We start from the raw sequence: 27,296 nt of genomic DNA, 5'->3' as shown, positions 1-27,296 counted from the left end.
TATATGTAAGTATACCCACCTACTTCATCATAACCACAAACCAAAAATCTACAATAGATATACATACAAAAAAGAAAAAGGAATCCAAACATAACTCTAAAGATACTCATCATATCACATGACAAGAGAACAAAAGAAGGGGAAAAAAAAGACCCACAAAACAATTCCAAAACAATTAACAAAATGGCAATAAGAACTTAGGTATCACTAATTACCTCAAATGTAGGTGAAATAAATGCTCCAATCAAAAGACACAGAGTGGCTGAATGGATACAAAAATAAGACCTGTATAGATGCTGCACACAAGAAACTCACTTGAGATCTAAAGACATACAAAGACAAAAGTGAGGGGATGGAAAAAGGTATTCCATGCAAATGGAAATCAAAAGAAAGCTGGGGTAGCAAAAGTTATATCAGACAAAATAGACTTTAAAACAAAGACTGTTACAAGAGACAAAGACACTACACATAATGATCAAGGGATCAATCCAAGAAGAATATATAACAATTGTAAATACATATGCATGCAACATAGGAGCACTTAAATACATAAAGCAAATATTAACAGCCATAAATGGAGATATCGACAGTAACATAATACTAGTGGGGGACTTTAACACCACACTTACATGAATGGACAGATCATCCAGACAGAAAATCAATAAGCCTTAAATGACACATTAGTTGATATATATAGAATATTCTATCTGAAAGCGGAATACACATTCTTTTCAAGTGCACATGGACCATTCTCCAGGATAGATCACATACTAGGCCACAAAACAATCCTCAGTAAATTTAAGAAAACTGAAATCATATGAAGCATCTTTTCCGACCACAACGCTATGAGACTAGAAATAAACTACTAGAAAAAAACTGCAAAAAACACAAGAGACTAAACAATATGCTACTAAACAACAAATGGAACACTGAGGAAGTCAAAAAGGAAATAACAACTTACCTAAAGGCAAATGAAAATGAAAACACAATGATCCAAAATTTATGAGATGCAGCAAAAGCAGTTCTAAGAGGGAAGTTTATAGTGATACAAGCTTACCTCAGAAAAAAGAAAAATCTCAAATAAACAACTTAAACTTACACCTAAAGGAACTAGAAAAAGAAGAACAAACAAAACCCAAAGTCAGTAGGAGAAAAGAAATAGTAAAGATCAGAGCAGAAATAAATGAAATAGAGACTAAAAAATCAATAGAAAAGATAAATGAAACTAAAAGCTGGTTCTCTAAGAAGATAAGCAACACTGATAAAACCTTTAGTCAGACTTATCAAGAAAAAAATGGAGAGGGATCAAATCAATAAAATCAGAAATGAAAAAGGAGAAGTTACAACTGACATCACAGAAATATAAAGAATCATGAGAGACTACAATGAACAACTCTATGCCAATAAAATGAACAACCTTGAAGAAACAGACAAATTTTTAGAAAGATACAATCTTCCCAGACTGAACCAGGAAGAAATAGAAAATATAAACAGATCAATTACCAGTAATGAAATTGAATCAGTAATTTAAAAACTCCCAAGAAACAGAAGTCCAGGACCAGATGGCTTCATGGGTGAATTCTACCAAACATTTACAGAAGAGTTAATGCCTATCCTTTTAAAACTATTCCAAAAAGTTGCAGAGGAAGTAACACTTCTGAACCCATTCTATAAGGCAAGCATCACCCTGATATCAAAACCAGACAAAGATATGATAGAAAAAGAAAATTACAGGCCAATACCACTGCTGAACATAGATGCAAAAATCCTCAACCAAATACTAGCAAACCAAATACAATAACACATTAAAAGGATCATATACCATGATCAAGTGGGATTTACCCCAGGGATGGAAGGACTTTTCAATATCTCCAAATTACTCAATGTGATATACCACATTAATAAACTGAAGAATAAAAATCATATGATCATCTCAATAGATGCAGGAAAAGCTTTTGACAAAATTCAACATCCATTTATGATATTTTTCTCAAGAAAGTGGGCATAGAGTAGGGAACATATCTCAACATAATGAAGGTCATTCATGACAAACCCACAGTTAACATCATACTCAACAGTGAAAAGCTGAAAGGATTTCCTCTAAGATCAGGTACAAGACAGGGATGCCCACTCTTGCCATTTTTATTCAATATAGTATTGGAAGTCCTAATCACAGCAGTCAGACAAGAAAAAGAAATAAAAGGAATCCAAATTTGAAAGGAAAAAGTAAAACTGTCACTCTGTAGATCACATGGTACTATACATAGAAAATCCTAAAGACACCACCAGAAAACTTCTAGAGCTCATCAATGAATTTGGTAAAGTTGCAGGATACAAAATTAATGTACAGAAATCTGTTGCATTTCTATACATTAACAATGAACTATCAGAAAAAGAAATTAAGGAAATAATCCCATTTACAGTTGCATCAAAAAGAACAAAATACCTAGGAATAAACCTACCTAAGGAGATAAAAGACCTGCAGTTGGAAAACTATAAGACACTGACAAAAGAAAATGAAGATGACACAAACAGATGGAAAGATATACTGTGTTCTTGGACTGGAAGAATTAATATTCTTAAAATGACCATACTACTCAAGGCAATCTACAGATTCAATACAATCCCTATCAAAATATCAATGGCATTTTTCACAGAACTAGAATAAATAATTCTTAAATTTATATGGAGGGAATTCCCTGGAGATCCAGTGGTTAGGACTCTGTGCTTTCACTGCCAAGGGCCCGAGTTCAATGCCTGGTAGGGGAACTAAGATCCCACAAGCCGTGCAGTGTGTCCAAAAAAAATTAAATTTTTATGGAAACACAAAAGAGCCCGAATAGCCAAAACAATCTTGAGAAAGAACAGAAGTGGAGGAATCATGCTCCCTGACTTCAGACTATACTACAAAGCTACAGTCATTAACACAGTATGGTATTGGCACAAAAACAGACACAAAGATCAATGGAATATAACAGAGAATGCAGAAATAAATCCACACACTTATGGTCAATTAATCTATGACAAATGAGGGAAGAATATATAATGGAGAAGATAGTCTCTTCAAAAACTGGTGCTGAGAAAACTGGACAGCTACATGTAAAAGCATGAAATAAGAACATTTTCTCACACTACATACAAAAATAAATTCAAAATGGATTAAAGACCTAAATGTAAGACTAGAAACGAAACTCTTAGAGGAAAACAGACCACACTCTTTGATATAAATTGTAGCCATATGTTTTTAGATTTATCTCCTAAAGCAAAGGAAATAAAAGCAAAAATAAACAAATGGGGCCTAATTAAACTTAAAAGCTTTTGCACAGCAAAGGAAACCATCAACAAAATAAGAAGACAACCTACTGAATGGGAGAAAATATTTGCAAATGATATGACCAATAAGGGGTTAATATCCCAAATATATAAATGCTCATACAACTCAATATTAAAAAAAAAACCTGATTAAAAAATGGGCATAAGACCTGAATAGACTTTTTTCTGAAGAGGAAATGCAGATGGCCAACAGGCACATGAAAAGATGTTCAACATCGCTAATCATTAGGGAACTGAAATCAAAACCACAATGAGATATCACCTCACACCTGTCACAATGGCCATCATTAAACAGAACACAAATAGCAAATGCTAGTGAGGATGTGGAGAAAAGGGAACCCTCATACAATGTTGGTGGGAATGTGAATTCGTGCAGCCACTGTGCAAAACAGTATGGAGGTTTTGCAAAAAACTAAAAATAGAACTATAATGTGGCTCAGCAATTCCACTCCTGGGTATATAGCTGAAGAAAACAAAAACACTAATTTGAAAAGTTACATGTATCCAGTGTTCATACCAGCATTATTTACAATAGTCAAGATATGGAAGCAACCTAAGTGTCCATCAACAGACGAATGGATATAGAAGACATTATATATATATATATATAAAAAATTGTGTGTGTGTGTGTATATATATATATATATATATAAAAGACATTATATATATATATATATAAAAAATTGTGTGTGTGTGTATATATATATATATATATATATACACACACACACACAATGGAATGCTACTCAGGCATAAAAAAGAAGGAAATTTTGCCATTTGCAACAACGTGCATGGACTTGGATGGTATTATGCTAAGTGAAATAAGTTGGACAGAGAAAGACAAATGCTGCATGATATCACTTATATGTGGAATGTAAAAAATAAACTAGTGAATATAACAAAAAAGAAACAGACTTATAGATTTAGAGAACAAACTAGTGGTTACCAATGGGGAGAGGGAAGGGGGGAGGGGCAATTTAGAGGTAGGGGATTAAGAGGTACAAACTATTATGTATAAAATAAGCTATAAGGACACAGAGAATATAGCCAATATTTTATAATAACTATAAATGGAGTATAACCTTTAAAAATTGTGAATCACTATACTGTATACCTGTAACTTACATAATACTATATATCGACTATACTTTAATTTTTAAAAAGTAACAATTTTTCTTGGCAATGGCTTAAGAAAAATGTCACCCATCAGTCTGCATGAAGGAAACATTGTGTAGTGGACTGAAATGTCTTCAACAACATCAAGAGAACTTCCAGGGGTATGTAATCCCTAGAAAGCAGCTTGTGCTGAAAAGTGACTAAAAGGACAAAAACGAATCAAGTCTAAATGTGAGAGTGGGAGTCTAGATGTAAAAGGCAACTTGATAGTTCGAGAAGAATAGAAAAGATTTGAAAAAGCCATTTAAAAAAATGTCACAGATTTTACAAAGAGATGCAGTTACAACCTAGATGAAATTATGCAGCATAGATATGTCCCAGACCCTGTTAACGTGACTTTACGACTTCATTCTGTAGCAAAAATACAATGAACCAAGATCAGGGTTGGAGATTATATATAAAGTCAAGAGGTGACAAGATTCTGGAATAACAATATAAGGTCGGGAAAGTTTATAACTCTTACATTACTCGCACACAAATCCACAGTCAAAAAATTATTAATTCATTGATAATAAAGAAGGTAGTTCTTGAAATGATTGATCATGCCCACCTGGGCCAGGCAAGGTGAGAAGTCAAATGAAGTCATAAGGGGTTCATGGATTCTAAAGTAAGAGAAATCAAATTTGTAGCCTCTCAGGTGAGGTATAAAGAAATAAAAGAAGTAGAAGGTAGTGAGGCTATGGTCAAAGACAAGGGTTTCAGTTTCTAGATTACCAACATTGACCAGTTCCAACAGAGAGGAGAAGCAGTACAGTGTGGAAGGAATCATATGGAATTGGAAGTCAGTAGGTCTGAGTTCAAAACCTGGCTTTATGACCAAAGAGCATATTAAGGGTATTTAAAAACATCTGAAAAGTAAAAAGATTGGAAAAAAACCTAATCCCCATGTCTTTTCTAGCTATAAAATTAAGTTTTATAACTAAGCTTTTCTCTAACTACACTGACATTTTAGAAATAGTGGGGGAATTAAAAAGAAAAATCCATTAAAAACACAAGTTTTGTTTTGCATAACAAATTTTTTTTTCATAAGACGACATATAAAAGACTGCAACGCAGATGACTTCAGAAGAAACAGTGTCCTTATATTTATCGTAAATACATCTGACTACTAATTAATGAATGCAGATAAAATATCTATGGGTTTATTAAATATATTTATTTTTCAAGTTGAAATGGTAATATGTACATTAAACTCCAAAATCTTAAACATTTCTCTGCCAGATGGGTAAGATTTATATTTGGAAAATTAACGATATTTTCCAGGAAAACTGGATTTCTTTTAAACATTGCAGTAAGCATTTTGTACTACTGAAACACTTGCTCAAACATGCTTCAAATACTTTACATATCAGTAACTAGAAAATAACTAGGGATTGTGAAATTGAGTGATATATTTTAGTTTTGTTATTCCCTTTAGTAATTCTTTACTGGCTTACCACACACATTCCTAGATGGTTTATCATTTAAAATTGTTCATGTTTTCTTTCTTAATTGTTGTGCTTTCTGACAACAAAAATAAAATATGCTGTTGTCTTGGGGAAAAAAGAACAATAAAACCTCAAACCTTACAGAAATGTACAACTTATAAATCTCCTATAATTTCATCCCCTATAACTACTGTTTAGGTTTTAGTACATATCTACTAAAAGTAAAGATTTACTTTTACCCTAATTTTTTCTAAAGAATAGAGCTTGATAGGCCATCTTAGAAAAGCAGAATATAAAAACAGAAGGGAAAAGAATGGAAAAGAAGAGAACTGAAATAAGTTGAGCACCAGCTGTGCCAGGTACCAGCTAGTTGCTCCATATCAATTACCTCATTTTAGCTCCTTGGGAACCCTGAAATTTTTTTTTCCCAATCCAAAAGGCACACAAGTCACACAGTGTCAATTTCCTGGCTTTGATAATATACTCTAGTTGTGTGAGATCTCTTTGGGGAATCTGGATGATGGATAAACAGGCCCCTCTACTATTTTTACAACTTCTTGTGAGTCTTCAATGATTTCCAAATAAAAAGTTACAATAAAAACTGAGGCACAGAAAGGGGTAGAGAATAAAAATTAAGCATAAATAAATGAGATGGAAATAGTACCTTAGTGATTAATTAAAATCAATTCTTTTAACATAGATTCATTCAGAAACATGTAACTACCTGCAGAAATGAATAAGATGCATTTACTGCTTTATAGGAGCTCTTAGTCTAGGCCCTCATTTATTGAGCATCTACCATATAGACTCTAGAAACAAAGGTAAGAAAAAAATTAATTAAAGGTATAATCCTTACCCTCAAAGGAAAAATAAAAAGCTTTCAATCATATCCCTAGGAATATATACAGTGGAGCACATATATATACACATCCAGGGACTGATTTTCCAATTTGTGAAGTGCCTTCATGAAAAAACATAGTCTAATTTCCTACTTATTTATGAAATTTAAAAAATGAGATGGAACTATTGACTAGAATTAAATTCTAAAGTTTCATAGCTTTTAATGCCAGTCCACAGTGGGAACGTTTTCCTTCTTTGACTACTCTCTTAGTTTTATTGTATGATATACTTTAGCATTTGGGTATATATTGTTCTCTGCTGTTACCCGAGTATCTTTTCTCTCCATCTGTGTTTTGAGCTCATTAAGAGCTGTTTTTCCTTCTAACCCCATGTTTCAGAGCACATAGTTGGTAATAAATAAATGCCAGTTGACTTGTACTTTGTCAACTGTATGTTACTTCCATAAAAAATTAGCTACACATATTTATATGAGACAGAAATTGATTAACTTTGATTTAACTAATAATTATGGGATTACTGGGTATAAAGTAGAAGACATTTTACTAGCTACTATATAACCCTAAAACATAAAAGATAATGATATATGTAACAAATTAGCATTGCCTCCACAGAACTTAAGTTAGATGATTCCTGTTTGGCAACTTTAATCCTATAAGAAACGTTTTTCTAACATGAGATTAAATATAAAAAGGGAATAACTATTTGGAACTTACCTGCCGTTACTTTCAGCATATTTAATATTTAATTTCAGCATATTTAAACATTTTGGTAGACAACACATAACTAAGGAGATTTAGGTCTGAATTTTTCCTTCCTTGCTTAAGTAATGAATGTAAAAGTACTGTAGTTATATTGATAGAAAACATAAAGAACGCTGACTTATTCAAAGATAGGCTCCAAAAATATTAATGAACCAAAGAAATAGATAAAATATAGACCAGATCCTGCTGTTTTAAGGTATATGCTTTTCTAATTTTTCCAGGTTATAAATTAGCAATATTTAATTTTCCTATTCTATATTTAAGTTATAATTCAGAATTCATCCATGCCATTAACAAAAAGTTACATACGCACACATACATATAATTACATATACATAATTTAAATACCCAAACTGACTTTTCTATGAAAAATTTTCTGTCTTGATGGTGCATGTGCTCGTATGTCTTTATATTACATTTGAACTTTCAATTGATATAGTAGTACTTTGAATTATGACAGCAATGCAATATATAATGTTATTTTCCTCCTGTCCTCTTCCTGTGTGAAAAGAACATGAAACTCAGAAGCTTAGCACATGAATTTAGAACAGCTCTTCCTGCCCTAAAACATCTTAGCATTCTGAGAAAACTAATGAACCCAGAAAATTTTCTCCTGAGAAGGAAGATTCAGGGAACTGTAAATCATTCACATCAATATCAGAATACTAAGGGCCAAATAAATGTCTTGTCCAAAGGCATACAGGTAAAGAGAGGAGAACTGAAGTACTTTCTTCATTCCCACCACACTCCTCCAATCCTAGGCCTCACTATGCTCAGTGGAGGAGGGTTATAGCTCTGATTTGTTTGTACTCTTTATAAAGATTACACTGTGTACATTTACACAGGGCAAGGTTACATTAATCTCATACAAATTCTTTTGAAGCCTCAAAAGAGTCTTTTGGAATTCTGTCCTCTCTGAGCTTATAATAATCAAATAAAAAATTCTTTATCAGATAGGGAAAAAAATGAAAATGAACCAGAAGAAAGAGCAAGAACGTGGATAGGCTAAATATATTTAGTAGCTGAAAAATTTCTTTGAAGAAAACAGCAACATGCATGTAAATTCCCAAATCCTTTTAAAGTAGTAAATCAGGTGATTAGACCCCAGCCTTTTATAGGTGGGCAGATACCTATGCCAGAATATCTGCAGGACTTATTTCTAAAAGTTATGAGTGGTAATGTTAGTTTTGAATATAGGGGAGGAATGGGGATGGGGTGGGCTCCTTCAGTGCTCTGGGGGAACATCTACTTAGTACGTGTATCCCAAATCAGACATACTCAATTTTTTATAAACAGGGCTTCCAATACCTCTTTAGGGTGGAAAACTATGTTATCTAGTTTGAAATCTCCATGAATCAAATTTTCTTCATTGTCATTATCTGGCAAGTTTTTCATTAGCCAGTCAGATAGTTGGTTCATGGCAGGGATGTCCTGATGAGCTGCAGCTTGATATTGCTTTGTCCAGGTTGATACCTAAAGATATACAAATTAAAAAAATGACAGAGCTGAAAGTGGAATGTAAGATTCAGCAATTCTAAAATTAAAACAAAATTCAATTATATCAAATTTTGTTTTAGTGTTAAATGCTCAGGACAAATGCCGTGATACTCATATTAGCCTAAAACACTCATATCAGCCTGAAAACTTCAACATTTAAGTTTCTCTTCCATCTATTTTCATTTTACTTACCTAGACTTTTATCAGGAAAAAAAATACTGGCCTAGGAATCAAGAGACGTGGGTTCTAGTCTTTATTCAGCAAATATTTTGTGGAAGGAGAAAAAAAAAAAAGAACACACACAAACACACATACGTACATACCAAAAAAATAGACAAAGAAAATTTCTGGAAGGGTCACAAGAAACAAGTAATCCCTGAAAAATGTAATATAGGGACTAGAAAAAGAAAGGAGATCTTTATTTTTCATTTTAATCCCCTTTCTTATTACCCATAGAATTTTCTAAAGAATCTTCAAAAATATATTACAGATATGAAAAATGCAAAGATGTTTTTAATTGTTCTTAGAATTGAATGCAAATAAGACAACCTATTGTCAAAGTCCTCCATCAACTGAAATAATATTATTTATCTACTTATATCTCTCTCCCCACTTTCTAAGGTATCTCTGTTCAATTTAGTACAGTAAAGATATTCATCTTTGGAATCTCAGAGAGTTGGGTTGAAATTATGTCTAAGCCACTTATTTGTATATTACTTAATACCTGCAAGCCTCAGTTTCCTCATCTGCAAAATGGGGGTAGTAATACCTATGTATTAGGGTTGTTACAAAGATTAAAAAACACTAGGTCTAACAACTCACCTAGCATGGGAGCTGGCACGTAATGAGTATTCCCTAAACCTTAGTTCCCGTTTCTCTCCCTTCTGCCCCCTCAAAAAGACATACAAAGGGAAACAGCCCCATACATATCTGGTCTTGCTGTTTCTTTCATTTGAAATGCTCACCATCTCTTCCCTATTGCTCTAGATTTTATCCTTCCTTAAATACACAGTACAAGACATATCTTTCCCAGGAAGCTTTCCCCAACCTAAGCAAGGGCATACTGATATCTATCGTCTGAATGGAACAGTTTTCATGATGAGTACCAAACAATTTACTGCCAGATTACATACTCTTTCATACCATTTTCAAGTCTCATGTAAATGAGATTCAGGTATAGATGTCTCAAAAATGACCATAAGTTCCTTTAGGGGAAGAACTTATTTCTATTTTCCTGATATTTAACACGGTATTCAGCACATATTAAACATACATTCATGCTTAATAAATATCTGTTAAACTAATTTAAAAAGGGAAAATTGTATAGAAAATATATTGGTAAATTAAGTGAACAGATAGAAACAGCTTTAAATCTGCATTTATGTACATGCTGTTATAGAAGCTTTTGCTGAACAAAATCTGATCTAAAAATACAAAATTATTTTATGTTTAAAACAAGTCAATCTGATGGCTGATATTAAAAGTTATAGCCAAGTTTCAGAAAAGTATAAAATAATAGGTTTTTATTTTAACTAATATTATTTCCAACAACTTGAGAAAAGGAGCACTTTGTTTGGATGCATTACCTGTCTTTTGCAGTACCCAGCACCTCTACCATATTCTTCCAGCTGCAGTGACTGTATATTCAAGGAATGTAACTGAGCCAAGGTTTCTATCATGGCCACATATATGGCTGAGCGTTCTGCTGGGCTAACTTCAGGAATTGTGAAATCACGAAAGATTCGGCCCTATGGAAGCAATTACAACAGATAATATAAAACAAAATAAATCTTTTCATACTAATTATTTGCTGTGTCATCATCCCCTGTTGCCTACAAAAAAGATCAGGATACAGTCTTACAACCAAAACCAATTCTTTGCAGAATGCGCTAGAAGAACTGTCATTTGTGAAACATGTTTAACATAAGAGTGTACATGCCAAAGGGAAAATACAAGGATACACCAAGATGAACTTAAAGGACAAAAACTAATCTCAAGTAACATCTTACCGAAAAAAAACCCTTAAAACAATTTGGATTTATTTTTAATGGATTGATGTCCTATTTGGAGTAGTTTTTTCCCCTACTATTTGGACGGTTTAGTTATTGCCATTACATATAGCTCTTTACTGACACCTAGAGGAAGACTAAGCCAATACGCCCTAATTACTAAATTTGTTCCTAGTTTACTTCAACCCGCTCAAACTGTGTGTGCTCAAAATAAAATGAAAGTTTAATACAACACAGGGAATAGAGCCAGTATTTTATAATAACTGTAAAAATTCTGAATCACTATGTAATACACCTGTAACTTATATAATATTGTGCATCAACTATATCTCAATTAAAAAATCTCAATTATATAATTATATAATATTGTGCATCAACTATATCTCAATTAAAAAATTAAATAATATTGTGCATCAACTATATCTCAATTAAAAAATTTAAAAAACAAAAACAAAACAAAACTTCCATAGAGAACCAATCTTGCTGACACCTTGATTTCAAACTTCTAGCCTCCAGAACTGAGAGAATAAATTTCTGTTGTTTTAAGAAAAAGAAAAAAGTTTAAGCCCTTCCAAAGCAAACTACCTACAATGTAGACTAATATACTATCACTTATTACCATCTAATATCTAATATCACAATTAAAAATAAAAGCAACAAAAAGTACAATTAAGTGTTAATTTACCTGTACATGTTCCATCACATAAAATTCTGTTCCAATGACACAAGCATCACTGCAGTACAATAAAGGTTTGGGAACGGGGAATCCAATTGAAAACAAAGTTTTCTGGACTTTAAATTCTCTATCAATCTAAATAGGACGATAGATAATTAAAAATCAGAAATACAGAAAATTTAATAATTACTTGTGAACTAACATTAAGGTTAGAAATTAATTTTAAAACAGTATCAACAAATAACCCAGAGGATAATAATTTCCTTAGTATTTTCCTTAAAAGTAGTCTTAGTGTGAGAGATTGGTTCAAGATGGCAGAGTAGAAGGACGTGCTATCACTCCCTCTTACAAGAACACCAGAATCACGACTAACTGCTGAACAATCATTGACAGGAAGACACTGGAACTCACCAAAAAAGATACCCCATATCCAAAGACAAAGGGGAAGCCACAATGAGATGGTAGGAGGGGCGCAATCATGATAAAATCAAATCCCATAACTGTGGGGTGGGTGACTCACAAACTGGAGAACACTTATACCACAGAAGTCCACCCACTGGAGTGAAGGTTCTAAGCCCCACGTCAGGCTTCCCAATCTGGGGGTATGGCAACGGGAGGAGGAACTCTTAGAGAATCAGACTTTGAAGGCTAGTGGGATTTGACTGCAGGACTTCGACAGGACCAGGGGAAACAGAGACTCCACTCTTGAAGGGCACACACAAAGTAGTGTGCTCATTGGGACCGAGGGGAAGGAGCTGTGACCCCATAGGAAACTGGACCAGCCTGATAGTGCTAGAGGGTCTCCTGCAGAGGTGGGGGGTGGCTGCGTGTCACCGTGAGGACAAGGACACTGGCAACAGAAGTTCTGGGAAGTATTCTTTGGCGTGAGTCCCCCCAGAGTCTGCCATTAGCCCCACCAAAGCGCCCGGGTAGGCTCCAGTGTTGGGTCGCCTCAGGCCAAACAACCAATCAGGAGGGAACCCAGTCCCACCCATCAGCAGACAACTGGATTAAAGTTTTACTGAGCTCTGCCCACCAGAGAAACACCCAGCTCTACCCATCACCAGTTCCTCCAATCTGGAAACTTGCACAACCCTCTTAGATAGCCTCATCCACCAGAGGGCAGACAGCAGAAGCGAGAAGAACTACAATCCTGCAGCCTGTAGAACAAAAACCACATTCACAGAAAGGTAGACAAGATGAAAAGGCAGAGGGCTATGTACCAGATGAAGGAACAAGATAAAACCCCAGAAAAACAACTAAATGAAGTGGAGATAGGAAACCCTCCAGAAAAAGAATTCAGAATAATGATAGTGAAGATGATCCAGGACCTCGGAAAAAGAATGGAGGCGACGATTGAGAAGGTGCAAGAAATGTTTAACAAAGATCTAGAAAAATTAATGAACAAACAAAGAGAGATGAACAACACAATAACTGAAATGAAAAATACACTAGAAGGAATCGATAGCAGAATAACTCAGACAGAAGAACCGATAAGTGACCTGGAAGACAGAATGGAGGAATTCACTGCTGTGGAACAGAATAAAGAAAAGAGGATGAAAAGAAATGAAGACAGCCTAAGAGACATCTGAGACAACATTAAATGCAACAACATTCGCATTATAGGGATCCCAGAAGGAGAAGAGAGAGAGAAAGGACCAGAGAAAATATTTGAAGAGATTATAGTCGAAAACTTCCCTAACATGGGAAAGGAAATAGCCACACAAGTCCAGGAAGCGCAGTGAGTCCCATACAGGATAAACCCAAGGAGAAACACACTGAGACATATAGTAATCAAATTGGCAAAAATTAAAGACAAAGAAAAATTACTGAAAGCAGCAAGGGAAATGTGACAAATAACATACAAGGGAACTCCCATAAGGTTAACAGCTGATTTCTCAGAAGAAACTCTACTACAAGACAGAAGGGAGTGGCATGATATACTTAAAGTGATGAAAGGGAAGAACCTACAACCAAGATTATTCTAACAGGCAAGGATCTCATCCAGATTCGATGGAGAAATCAAAAGCTTTACAGACAAGCAAAAGCTAAGAGAATTCTGCACCACCAAACCAGCTCTACAACAAATGCTAAGGGAACTTCTCTAAGTGGGACACACAAGAGAAGAAAAGGACCTACAAAAACAAACCCAAAACAATTTAAGAAAATGGTAATACGAACATACATATCGATAATTTCCTTATACGTGAATAGATTAAATGCTCCAACCAAAAGACACAGGCTTGCTGAATGGATACAAAAACAAGACCCATATATATGCTGTCTACAAGAGACCCACTTCAGACCTAGGGACACATACAGACTGAAAGTGAGGGGATGGAAAAAGATATTCCATGCAAATGGAAATCAAAAGAAAGCTGGAGTAACAATACTCATATCAGATAAAATAGGCTTTAAAATAAAGAATGTTACAAGAGACAAGGAAGGACACTACATAATGATTAAGGGATCAGTCCAAGAAGATATAACAATTATAAATATATATGCACCTCAATACATAAGGCAACTGCAAACAGCTCTAAAAGAGGAAATTGACAGTAACACAATAATAGTGGGGGACTTTAGCACCTCACTTACACCAATGGACAGATCATCCAAACAGAAAATTAATAAGGAAACACAAGCTTTAAATGACACAACAGTCCAGATAGATTTAATTGATATTTATAGAACATTCCATCCAAAAAAGCAGATTACAATTTCTTCTCAAGTGCACACGGAACATTCTCCAGGATAGATCACATCTTGGGTCACAAATAAAGCCTCAGTAAATTTAAGAAAATTGGAATCATATCAAGCATCTTTTCTGACCACAACACTATGAGATTAGAAATCAATTACAGGGAGAAAAACGTAAAAAGCACAAACACATGGAGGCTAAACAATACATTACTAAATAACTAGGAGACCACTGAGGAAATCTAAGAGGAAATCAAAAAGTACCTAGAGACAAATGACAATGAAAACATGACGATCCAAAACCTAAGGGATGGAGCAAAAGCAGTTCTAAGAGGGAAGTTTATAGCAATAGCAGCCTACCTCAAAAAACAAGAAAAAACTCAAGTAAACAATCTAACCTTACACCTAAAGGAACTAGAGAAAGAAGAACAAACAAAACCCAAAGTTAGCTGAAGGAAAGAAATCATAAAGATCAGAGCAGAAATAAATGAAATAGGAACAAAGAAAACAATAGCAAAGATCAATAAAACTAAAAGCTGGTTCTTTGAGAAGATAAACAAAATTGATAAACCATTAGCCAGACTCATCAAGAGAAAGAGAGAGAGGACTCAAAACAATAAAATTAGAAATGAAAAAGGAGAAGTTACAACAGACACCGCAGAAATACTAAGAGACTACTACATCCTAAGAGACTACTACAAGCAACTCTATGCCAATAAAATGGACAACCTGGAAGAAATGGACAAATTCTTAGAAAGGTATAACCTTCCAAGACTGAACCAGGAAGAAACAGAAAATATGAACAGACCAATCACAAGTAATGAAATTGAAACTGTGATTAAAAATCTTCCAACAAACAAAAGTCCAGGACCAGATGGCTTCACAGTGAATTCTGTCAAACATTTAGAGAAGAGCTAACACCTTTCCTTCTCAAACCCTTCCAAACTATAGCAGAGGGAGGAACTCATTCTATGAGGCCACCATCACCCTGATACCAAAACCAGACAAAGATGCCACCAAGAAAGAAAACTACAGGCCAGTATCACTGATGAACATAGATGCAAAAATCCTCAACAAAATACTAGCAAACAGAATCCAACAACACATTAAAAGGTACATACACCATGATCAAGAGGGATTTATCCCAGGGTTGCAAGGATTCTTCAATATATGCAAATCAATCAATGTGATAAACCATATTAACAAATAGAAGAAGAAAAACCATATGATCATCTCAATAGATGCAGTAAAAGCTTTTGACAAAATTCAACACCCATTTATGATAAAAACTCTCCAGAAAATGGGCATAGAGGGAAACTATCTCAACATAATAAAGGCCATATATGAGAAACTGACAGCAAACATCAATGGTGAGAAACTGAAAGCATTTCCTCTAAGATCAGGAACAAGACAAGGATGTTCACTCTCACCACTATTATTCAACATAGTTTTGGAAGTCCTAGCCATGGCAATCAGAGAAGAAAAAGAAATAAAAGGAATACAAATTGCAAAAGAAGAAGTTAAACTGTCACTGATTGCAGATGACATGATACTATACATAGCGAATTCTAAAGATGCCACCAGAAAACTACTAGAGCTAATCAATGAATTTGGTAAAGTTGCAGGATACAAAATTAATGCACAGAAATCTCTTGCATTCCTATACACTAATGATGAAAAATCTGAAAGAGAAATTAAGGAAATACTCCCATTTACCACTGGCACAAAAAGAATAAAATACCTAGGAATAAACCTACCTAGGGAGACAAAAGACCTGTAGGCAGAAAACTATAAGACACTTGTGAAAGAAATTAAAGATGATACCATCAGATATACCATGGAGAGATATACCATGTTCTTGGATTGGAAGAATCAACATTGTGAAAATGACTATACTACCCAAAGCAATCTACAGATTCAGTGCAATCCCTATCAAATTACCAATGGCATTTTTTACAGAACTAGAACAAAAAATCTTAAAATTTGTATGGAGACACAAAAGACCCCAAATAGCCAAAGCAGTCTTGAGGGAAAGAAACAGAGCTTGAGGAATCAGTCTCCCTGACTTCATACTATACTACAAAGCTACAGTAATGAACACAATATGGTACTTGCACAAAAACAGAAATATAGATCAATGGAATAGGATAGAAAGCCCAGAGATAAACCCATACACCTATGGTCAACTAATCTATGACAAAGGAGGCAAGAATATACTATGGAGAAAAGACCATCTCTTCAATAAGTGGTGCTGGGAAAACTGGACAGCTACGTGTAAAAGAATGAAATTAGAACACTCCCTAACACCATACACAAAAATAAACTCAAAATGGATTAGAGACCTAAATGTAAGACCAGACACTATAAAACTCTTAGGGGAAAACATAGGAAGAATATTCTTTGACATAAATCACAGCAAGATCTTTTTTGATCCACCTCCTAGAGTAATGGAAATAAAAACAAAAATAAACAAATGGAACCTAATGAAACTTAAAAGCTTTAGCAAAGCAAAGGAAACTACAAACAAGACGAAAAGACAAACATCAGAATGGGAGAAAATATTTGCAAATGAATCAATGGACAAAGGATTAATCTCCAAAATATATAAACAGCTCATGCAGCTCAATATTATAAAAACAAACAACCCAATCAAAAAATGGGCAGAAGACCTAAATAGACATTTCTCCAAAGAGGACATACAGATGGCCAAGAAGCACATGAAAAGCTGCTCAACATCACTAATTATTAGAGAAACGCAAATCAAAACTACAATGAGGTATCACCTCACACCAGTTAGAATGGGCATCATCAGAAAATCTACAAACAACAAATTCTGGAGCGGGTGTGAAGAAAAGGGAACCCTCTTGTACTGTTAGTGGGAATGTAAATTGATACAGCCACTATGGAGAACAGTATGGAGGTTCCTTAAAAAACTAAAAAGAGAATTACCATATGATCCAGCAATCCCACTCCTGGGCATATACCTGGAGAAAACCATAATTCAAAAAGACACATGCATCCTAATGTTCATTGCTGTGGTATTTACAATAGCCAGGTCATGGAAGCAACCTAAATGCCCATCGACAGACGAATGGATAAAGAAGATGTGGTACATATATGCAATGAAATATTACTCAGCCATAAAAAGGAATGAAATTGGGTCATTTGTAGAGATGTGGATGAATCTGGAGACTGTCATACAGAGTGAAGTAAGTGAGAAAGAGAAAAATAAGTATCGTATATTAACGCATATATGTGGAACGTAGAAAAATGGTACAGATGAACCGGTTTGCAGGGCAGAAATAGAGACACAGATATAGAGAATAACGTATGGACACCAAGGGGGGAAAACAGCGGTGGGTGGTGGTGGTGGTATGATGAATTGGGAGATTGGGATTGATATGTATATACTGGTGTGTATAAAATGGATGACTAATAAGAACATGCTGTATAAAAAAATAAATAAAATTCAAAAAAATAATTGCTTTAAAAAAATAAAGTAGTCTTAGTATGATTATTACAATTATAAATTAGGCCAGCACTAAAAATTGATCATTTAATTAGGCTAAAAGGATAGGTACATGCATGGGGCTTATTCCTAACTCTGATAATATGAAGGTGACATTTCCTGACCACAATATTTCGCATGTATCATCATAAAAACATCCCTTTTTTTTCTTATCAGTTCCCTGCTTGCTGGCTCACTCTTGCTTTTGCTCCCCAGCCCCCCAACCCCCCCAACTCCAGTTTCCCATGGGGGCTCTCTATTCCAACACTCTGGGCACAGTCAAGTACAGAATGCTGGGGAAGGCCAGTGGGTGCCGGTAGAAAGGAAATGCACCCACTCCTTCGGGAGATCAATGGAGGAACTTGTTTCCAAGGCAGGGATGTGGGGATCCTTCCCGGTACCCAGAGCTGCCATGGAGCTCAAGATAACTACTGGGTAAGAAGGCAATGAGAAGCAAGCTGGTTCTGAAGCAGGAGCCCAAATAAGACAGGAGAAGAAAAGGGCTTCCTTAACCAGGACAGATGTACAGGCTTATCACTCAGGACCCAGGGACACAGCTTACTGAAGAATTCTGATGCCAACTCATCTACCTGCAAAGTCCACTTCCCCAGACTCAGGCAGTGGTAGCTGGCCACTTCTAAGGAGAAGAAACCATGCAGCTCACTCTCACAACAGGGATAAAGCAGCTACTGCTGCAATAACTACAGCAGGGAAGTGACTAAACCCATAACCAAGGTAAGAGCAGCCAGTGGTGCCAATGGCTATAGAAAGAAGTGTTTATAACCACCTGGTGCTGGGAAAGGGGGGTGGGGTAGAGTGGTGGAGGCTGGTCATAAAGTGGATGGCAGTGTGGGAACACTGCTTTTTTCCAATGCAGATTTGGAAAAAATGAAGGAAGTTGAAACAAAAGTACTCCAGATCCTTGGGCTGAAAGCATTATGTTATGTTCCGATGTCTTCCAGACATCTAGGTCGTTATCAAGAGGAGACAAACCCAGTTGTTTATTGGGGCATAAATCTCTCCCTACAAGTGGGGATTTTCCTTCAGCCATGCCGTATTGAGGCTTAATAAAAGTTAGCAAAATTTTTCTATCTTAAGCATCCAAGTCACTTCATTTTCTGGGAATATGATACGGGACTAAGAAGGTCAGAATCTGCATTTTCCATTACTGTGATATTAAATCCACGCTTCAATGGCCCATCTCTAGTTAGCTGGGCCTAGGAAGCACCTGTTATACATGATTATAATAATATTCAAAATATGCATTATGCTTTTAATGTTCTCTTCTCTAAAAATCCATAGATAATATCTGTTTTTCTGAAGACAGAGTCAGTTTTCAACAAAAATCTTTTATAATTCTCACTGTCAATTTAGAGAATACTATAAAAATGATTATTTAAATATTTCTTTTTATCACCAGAAGATCAGGGAATTGTCATATCAAATATATTAAAGTATTCAGTGAGTATATATTGTTATAAGATATAATACTGTACTTTTTAAAACATAATTTAACCAAAGTACAAAATATCTATAAATGAGTAGCAGTGAAAATATTTACTGGGTGACTGTATTTCTAGCTAATTGTATAGGAAGGAATCAAATCCATAAGAGGACTGGATATTGCTCAGAATTAACAGCCTAAACACAGCCTCAGATTTCAAACTCAAATCCTTAATAAAAACTAAAAGGGGGGGGATACAATTCAAGTGAAATTTTCATCTAAGAAATAAAATGCATTTTCTATATTTAATAATTGAGATTATTTTTAAAAGCAATTTAAATTGTTTTGTGTGTATAAAATCCATTTATTAGTCAACAAGGAATTTATCATTGCGTTTGTATACCATACCTTATGTGCTTTAGGAAGAAGTGAACCAGGTGGTTTTTTTCTGAGTACATATGCCTGAAAGCCCTTCTGGAGATAAAAGGTTGGATTGGACTGTCCTGATCTAGATAAGAGTAGAGAAAAGGTCAATAACAAAGATATATTTTTCCTTTTCCCCAAATCCTGCTGAAATTTCAAAAGAAAACACAAAATGAAAATGAACCCATTTCAATGCTAGAAAGCCAAGAGGGGTGCTATCAGCAGCTAAGAACATGAGCTTTTGGATGATATACAGCAGATGGTAACACAGTGGCAGCTGGAGAATCTACAACCTACACAGGTAGAAGAGAAGACCACACTTCCTACTTGCAAATTATGAGTTTCATCAGAAGTGCACCTAGAACAATGTCTAGATCTAAGCAAAGAAAGGCTGGGAGAAGAGATTGTAGGTGATCAGTCAGAAAATTAATTAAAGGATGCTGGAACAGCTGGATTGGTATTCTGTCATCTGCCATTGGAGAGAGGACTCCAAGTACAGCTCTCTAAAGTGGGAATTCTGATAAGCAAGGTCCTAGAGTGGATATCTGGGCCAGGAAGTGCAACAGTGCCCCAGGTGACTCAGACACCAGGACACTGGCTTTCTCTGCCCTGTGAACAGAAATTCTCACGTGAACTAAGGAAATACACTCCAGCTACCAAACTTATTCAATCTATACCTTCATTTACACAGCTTTTAAATAATTCAACAGCATGAAAGAGAGGCCTTAAACTAAAAAAAACAGACGAATTAATCCGAGGTAACAGGTAATAGGGGAAAGTTAAAAACATTTTTTTTTCTGAAGTTTCTCCCTAGGCCTCCAGCCTCCATCTGCAAAGAACAAGAGCAGTCCAGATTGAATGCAGCAGTACGTCCAGTGTCTACTTCTAACTCTGATAAGCCAGACCCATCCTCCCCAGCAATCATCTTGGCACCATCTAATCCTGGGTGGGGGGTGCCTTTTAGCATAGGGAAGTGGAGATCATTGCCACAATGGTCAGGAAATGGGACCACTTCAAGCTGTATTGTCTGTCTTGACATGGGACAATTTATTTGTGATGCTCCAAAGAGTCAAGTTGCAATGAATCTTACAAAGACATTTTTTAATGCCAAATGTCTGATTGGATGCATTTTTGATAAGGCAGTCATATATGAAGCACTGGCGTTTTATGATGGTAAATGACCTAGGTGAAATATAAAAGGAAAACTAAAAGCTTCTTATTGAAGGTACAGCTGCCATATGATCTAGCAATTTCACTCCTAGGTATATATCCAAGAGAACTGTCACTCATTCTATGGGAGACACCCTATACCTTATAAATAACAACTCAAGCACTGCATTATCCTATTTTTTAAGCATTTCTATCTCTGATCATAATTTCCTTTCTTTCATTCCCACTCGTACCTCCATTCCAGTGCCATCTTAGGCACTACAACATTCAGGGCAAAAGAGGCTCCAGTAAGCAAGAACAGTCTATAAAAGAGCCATAGGTGCTGGCTACTGGAAGCAGAAGCCACCAAACCAGGGTGTGCATGGAAACAGTAAAAAGGAATCCAAGAGAATCTGGGCAAAGTATCAACAATATCTACTAAAATAACTACTCTTGCTTCAAATTCATGACTATGAACCTCAAAGTGAACGCTGCCAGCAATCATAATATACTTCCTTGGCCTGTTCATTCTCCCATGCTCTTGGATGACTATTTTACAATTCCTCCTCTTTCTTCAAACCTCCAACACTTTTCCCACCATCTTCACTCTCAGCTGATTACCTAGTTTCCTATTTCACAGAGAAAATAGGAGCAATCAGGTGAGAACTTCCACAAGCTTACACTACCATATCTACTGCATAGAAGCACCTGTACCCATATACTCTTCTTCCCTACAGAGTCTGTAGAAGAATGTCTACATTCCTATCTATGGACAATCCCTTCTCTTGTGAATTAGATCCCATCCTACTCTTGTCCACTCAAGGACTTCGTTCTAGCCCTCTCACCTACACAAATTTTTCTGTCTGTTCTGGATCACTGCCATCAGCATATAAACATGCTGCCTTTTTTTTTTTTAAAGACTTCTCTTGACCCCACTTCCCCCTCTACGAAAGACATTTATTTCCGCCTTTGTAGAAAAATTCAAGAGTTGTTTATATTCCTTGCTCCAATTCCTCTCCTCCTATTTTCTCTTGAACCCATTTCAATCAAGCTTTCATTCCTATCTTTCCACTGAAATTACTTTTTCAAGGTCACTAATACTGCTATGGTATCAGACCATGGTTCTCCCCATCTCTCTGGCCACTCCTTCTGAGACTCCTTTGTAGGTTCTGCCTTAATTCTTTAACTTCGTATATTAGGATGCCTGGGAATAAGTTCCTAGACCTTCTGTATCTTCATGTAGACTCATCATCTAGGTAAGATCTCATGACTTTAAATATCCTCTCTATCTCAATGACTCCCAAATGTAAATGTCTAGTTTAGATCTCTGCCCTGACCTCTGGACCCATATACCTGCCTGCTTACTATACATATCCACTCCAAAAGGCATCTTGAAAGTTAACATTGCAAAACTGAGTTCCTGATATTTGCCTTCCAGTCTGATTGTCTACAGTCATCTCTACTTCATTTCATGATAACTCCATCCTTCCAGTTGCCAAGACAAAAATGGAACACTATTTGTCTCCTCTTCTTTTTCTTTCACACCCCACATCTGATCAGTCAGTAAATTCTTCAAAATAAATCCAGAATATGAGCACTTTGCACCTATCCTACACTACTACCCTGGTCCATACCACTAATTGGTCTGTACTGGGTCATTGCAATACACTCCAAACTGGTCTCCCTGTATTTGCCTCCTTCAGTGAACACAATAGGCAAAGAGATTCTGTTTAAAAAGACAAATCAGGGCTTCCCTGGTGGCGCAGTGGTTGAGAGTCCGCCTGCCGATGCAGGGGACACGGGTTCGTGCCCCTGTCTGGGAAGATCCCACATGCCGCGGAGCGGCTGGGCCCGTGAGCCATGGCTGCTGAGCCTGCGCGTCGGAGCCTGTGCTCCGCAACGGGAGAGGCCATAACAGTGAGAGGCCCGCGTACTGCAAAAAAAAAAAAAAAAAGAAAAAAAAGACAAATCACTTCCCTCCTCTGCCCCCAAATCCCTAATCTCTCACCATTTCGACTAACGTAAAGGCCAAAACCCTTATAACAGCCAACAGAATTCCTGTTGCCCTTGCTTACACAACTCCAGGCACATTAGCCTGTAGTCTCTCCACCCACTGGAGAGCCCTTGCTCTTGCTGTTCCCTCTGTCTGGAATACTCTTTCCCCATGGCTCACATCCCCATCTCTCTTTGCTGAATGCCACCTTCTCACTGAGGCCTTTCTTCTCCCTCCTCCTAAACATTTCCTATTCTCCTTTGTTTCTCTCCATGATACACATCACCTTTTTCTACACTGTAATATTTAGAAAGTGATTTTATTTATCATCTCTCTTCTCCAAATAGAATGGACGTTCCAAAAAGGCAAGATTTTTTGTCTGTTATATCCCCAGTGGTTGGAGCAGTGCCAGGCACATATTATGCACATAGCTGGAAATCATAAGTTTTGTTCTATCAAGTTACACAATGTCTTCATTATTGTTTAAATCTAAATATTTTTATTTCTAATATGATTTAACTTTTGCAAATTCTAAAAATAAATTTTGCATAGATTAAAAATATTTACAAAATTTGTAAAGCATAAAGAATAACACAACAAACACCAGTGTTCTCACTACCCAGTTTAAGAAAGAAAAAAGTTACTGTATCTCTGAAGCTCTCTTTGTGTTCCTCCCTTCATTTTTAAATTTTTTGGCTGTGCCGTGCTGCTTGAGGGGTCTTAGTTACCCCACCAGGGATTGACCCTGGCCACTGCAGTGAAAGCGCTGCATCCTAACCACTGGACCACCAGGGAATTCCCTGTCCCTTCAGAGTAACTACTGTCTTGATTTTTAAATATATCATTCCCTTGAAGTTTATCTCTTTAAACAATATACTGCTTATTTGTCCAGTTTTTGATTGTGTTGTTGTGTATAGATGCAGCTGAATCATGTTCACTGCTGTATGGTGTTGTATCACGTGAATATACTACAATTTATTCATCCATTCTACTATTGATGAACATCGTGTTTTATTCCTGTATTTTTGCTATTACAAACAGTGCAATGAACATTTTTGTAGATTATTTCCTGATACCCTGGTACAAGAATTCCTCAGGAGTATAAAACTAGGAATAGAATTGCTTTGTCATGGGGCTTTGTCTTCCTATCTTCATCTTTACAAGACTGTGCCAAATTGTTTTCCAAGGCAGTTATACTAATTCACACCCTCACCAATAGTGGATGAGTCCCTGTTATCTCATATCCTGCTTGATATTGTCAGATTAAAAAAAAAAGTGAATATGATGGTGTGAAATGGTATCTTGTCATTTTAATTTGCATTTCCCCAATTATTACAGTGTAATGAGGTTGAGTATCTTCAAGTCTTTTGCCCATTTTTCTGTTGGGCTATTGTAGTTCTTTATATGTTCTGGATATTAATCTTTTATCCATTATATACACTGAAAATATTTTCTTTTGTTCTTTCACTTTAAGGATTCTTTCACTAAAAATTTATCAATCATTTCTTTCATGGTTTGTGCTTTTGTCTTTTTAAAGATTTTATTCTCTACTCCAAAGTCATAAAGATCTTCTCCTATATGTCTTCCAAATGTTTATAGTTTTGCCTTTACCATTCCAGTCTGTAGTCCACCTGGAACTGTGTGAGGTAGAGTAAGGGACAGGTCTACTTTCAATTTTTTCATACAGATAATAATTATTGCTGTATAATTTACTGAAAAATCTTTTCTCCCTCCAACCCCCCACACACTGATTCTCTGTGCCAGCACTGTCATATGTCAAAGTTCTATAAACATGCGGGTCTTTTTGTGGACTCTATTTTATTGATCTGTTTGTCTATTCTGTGCTAATAATGTGCCATCTTAATTCAAGTTTCCCACTTTGTTCTTCTTCAGGAGTGTTTTTGCTTATTCTTAGCCCTTTGCTCTTGTACATAAAATTTAGGAGTAATTTTTCAAGTTAGGGAAAAAATTAAGATTTTGATCGTCATTGCACTGAATCTATAGATCAGTTGGGAAAAAAGAGAAATGTACAATTCTGAATTCTCCTATTCGTGAACATGGCATCTCTCAATTTACTTAGTTCTTTTTAAGGTCCTAATACAGTTTTATAATTTCCTTTACAAAGGTCTTGCACATACTTTATTCGATTAATATTTGAGAAATTTATATTTCTGTTTCTCTTATTAATTTTATCTTTCTGAAAATTATAATTTTACATTTTTGTTGCTAAAGTCAAGAAATGCAATTGATTTTTGCATACTGAACTTTAATAAACTCCATTATTTTCTGTAGATTATTGGCTCTTTAATCTGTATTTCAATTAGTTTCTAAAATGTATTTATTAGCTATCTTCTCTTGATTTCTAAACTTTTGGCATTTATAGTCTGAATTTTTTTTTTTAAGAATGACGCCTTAGAATTTCTGAAACTTCCTTTGTGGGCTAACATGTCTTCAATTTTCATAAACTTTTTCATGTGTTTTGGAAATAAATGTGTATTCTCTGTGGAGATAGTTCCACACATATATACTATTTACGCCACAACTAATTCCATTTATCAAGTACAATTCTGGTTTATTTAACATTCAACTTAATTCAGAATTAACTCTCAGTTAGATAATTCTCCAACAACTCTAGGAGAGAAATATGACTATCCCCATTTTGCCAAAGGAGGATTCAATGCTCAAAAGAGTTAAATAACTTGTTCAGATTCCCATAGCAAATTTGAACTTTGAGCTGTTAGTTTATAACACAAGGCTTCTAGGCTAGAAACCTCAGCCATATTTTATTCCACCTTCTCCTTCATCCTACAATATCTATTGTGACATGGTGCCTTTTATTTTTATTTTTTTGTTTTTAATTTGGCATAAATGTCAGTGATAAATGCCACTGGTATACAGTTCTGTTACAGTGTTAAGCCATTTCACCTGTATTACTTCATTTAATTATCAGGATCAAGCAGAACAGGCAGATATTTATTACAGATTATGAAACTAGTTCTCAGAGAGTTCATGTACCATAGTATTTAAATTCCCAGTCAGTAAGTGGCACGTCTAGTTTTCTGGAAGCCAGGACTGCTTCTATAGCTCTGTTTATCAAAATACTATCTTTAGAATAAAGTCTATTTGAAAATTATTTTCTATTATACAAGATCAGACTAGAGCCAGATTCACGGTGGGGAACAGTGCTCTCAGAACGGTCATCCAGTTCTATACCCCTACTTCAGAAAGAACTAAAGCCCAAAGTGGTGCTGTGATTTGTTAAATGGAAGATCTAGGATAAGAATTCGGACCCCCCCAACTGGTACCATTAACTCAGCCTCCAAGAATATGCCAATGTGAACGAAATTACATCCGCTTCTCAGAAAAAAAGGTTATAGGACAAACGCTGAACGAAGGCCTCTTTATATCCCACAGACCTTCCAACCTTAATTGCCTCAATGAATATAGTTGTTAACAAAGATTCCTTCTTGTAGTTGGAATCGTGAATGTTATCGTGCTTCCATCACTGCCCTTGAATTGGAAATACTCAGAATGTAATGCAAGGGACGGGTGACGGCAGCTCTCGCCTTCAGAGTGCGTCATTGCGGAAAAAGAAACAGGATGGGGGAAACTGGGAACACACCAAGGCCAGAGGAAGAAAAACACAAGGCACAGATCTGTTTTTGCTGGCGAAGAAGGCTGGCGTCGATACCTGTATTGGGCAACGGTCAGCTTGGCCTCGGGCTCGGCCCCAAAGCCGGGCAAGTGCTGGTGTAGGTAGGCCTCCAGAGACCTGCAGTCGAACTTGTGCTGGGGCAGCACTTCGGCCGTCTCGGGCTCGCGGGAGGCACCGGTCTCCATGATCAGTGCTGCCGCCTCAGACCATAGAGTCAGAGAAACCACAAGTCTCCTCGGCTCGGATACCTCTGGCACCAGAGCGCCGCTCCACAGCCTGGGGCTAGTCCGAGACGCCCGCGCGGAGGCGGGCCCGCGGCTCCAGCCAATCACACCCCCACCCCCCACCCAGGTGCCGCCGCTGGGCAGCACTGGCCCAGGACTTGGGCTGTGTCAGGAAATGCCAGAAGGGCCTCGTGTGTTTGGATTTAAAAGTTTCAGTCAGCCTCAGAGTTGGAGGCCTCAATTCTAAAGAAAGCAAAACCACTTTAGTCACTACGGGTAAATATGGTCGCCGAAGCCTCCTCCGCCTCCAAATTTAATGCACCGGCAGGCGGAAGACCTATAGGGTCCGGTTCAGAAAAGGGCCCGTCAGGACCTCGAGCCCAGGAATAAAAGATCCTGGGGATCCTCCTGGCCGCCCGGTTGGAAAGGCAACATCGCAGGCCGCCGGCTCTGGACACTG

The 27,296-nt window shown here is 36.4% G+C and overlaps 1 protein-coding gene across 1 annotated transcript in view; it reads right to left on the bottom strand.

Annotated features, from left to right (window-relative positions):
• ACAD11 (acyl-CoA dehydrogenase family member 11) overlaps positions 1-26,797 on the bottom strand; it is a gene marked incomplete at its 5' end in the record, with an annotated part of 88,059 nt that extends 61,262 nt beyond the window's left edge. The window contains 5 exons of the mRNA XM_079923074.1: positions 8,867-9,031; positions 10,642-10,803; positions 11,750-11,875; positions 19,801-19,900; positions 26,649-26,797. Of these exons, the coding sequence (XP_079779200.1) occupies positions 8,867-9,031; positions 10,642-10,803; positions 11,750-11,875; positions 19,801-19,900; positions 26,649-26,797 (702 nt within the window). The remainder of the gene's footprint in view (positions 1-8,866; positions 9,032-10,641; positions 10,804-11,749; positions 11,876-19,800; positions 19,901-26,648) is intronic.
• Between the last annotated feature and the right edge of the window lie 499 nt (positions 26,798-27,296).

The sequence above is a fragment of the Stenella coeruleoalba genome (assembly GCF_951394435.1).
Source record: "Stenella coeruleoalba genome assembly, chromosome: 5".
Classification (NCBI taxonomy): domain Eukaryota; kingdom Metazoa; phylum Chordata; class Mammalia; order Artiodactyla; family Delphinidae; genus Stenella; species Stenella coeruleoalba.
Note: the sequence above shows the minus strand (reverse complement) of the source record. Positions and strands in the feature narration are given on the sequence as shown.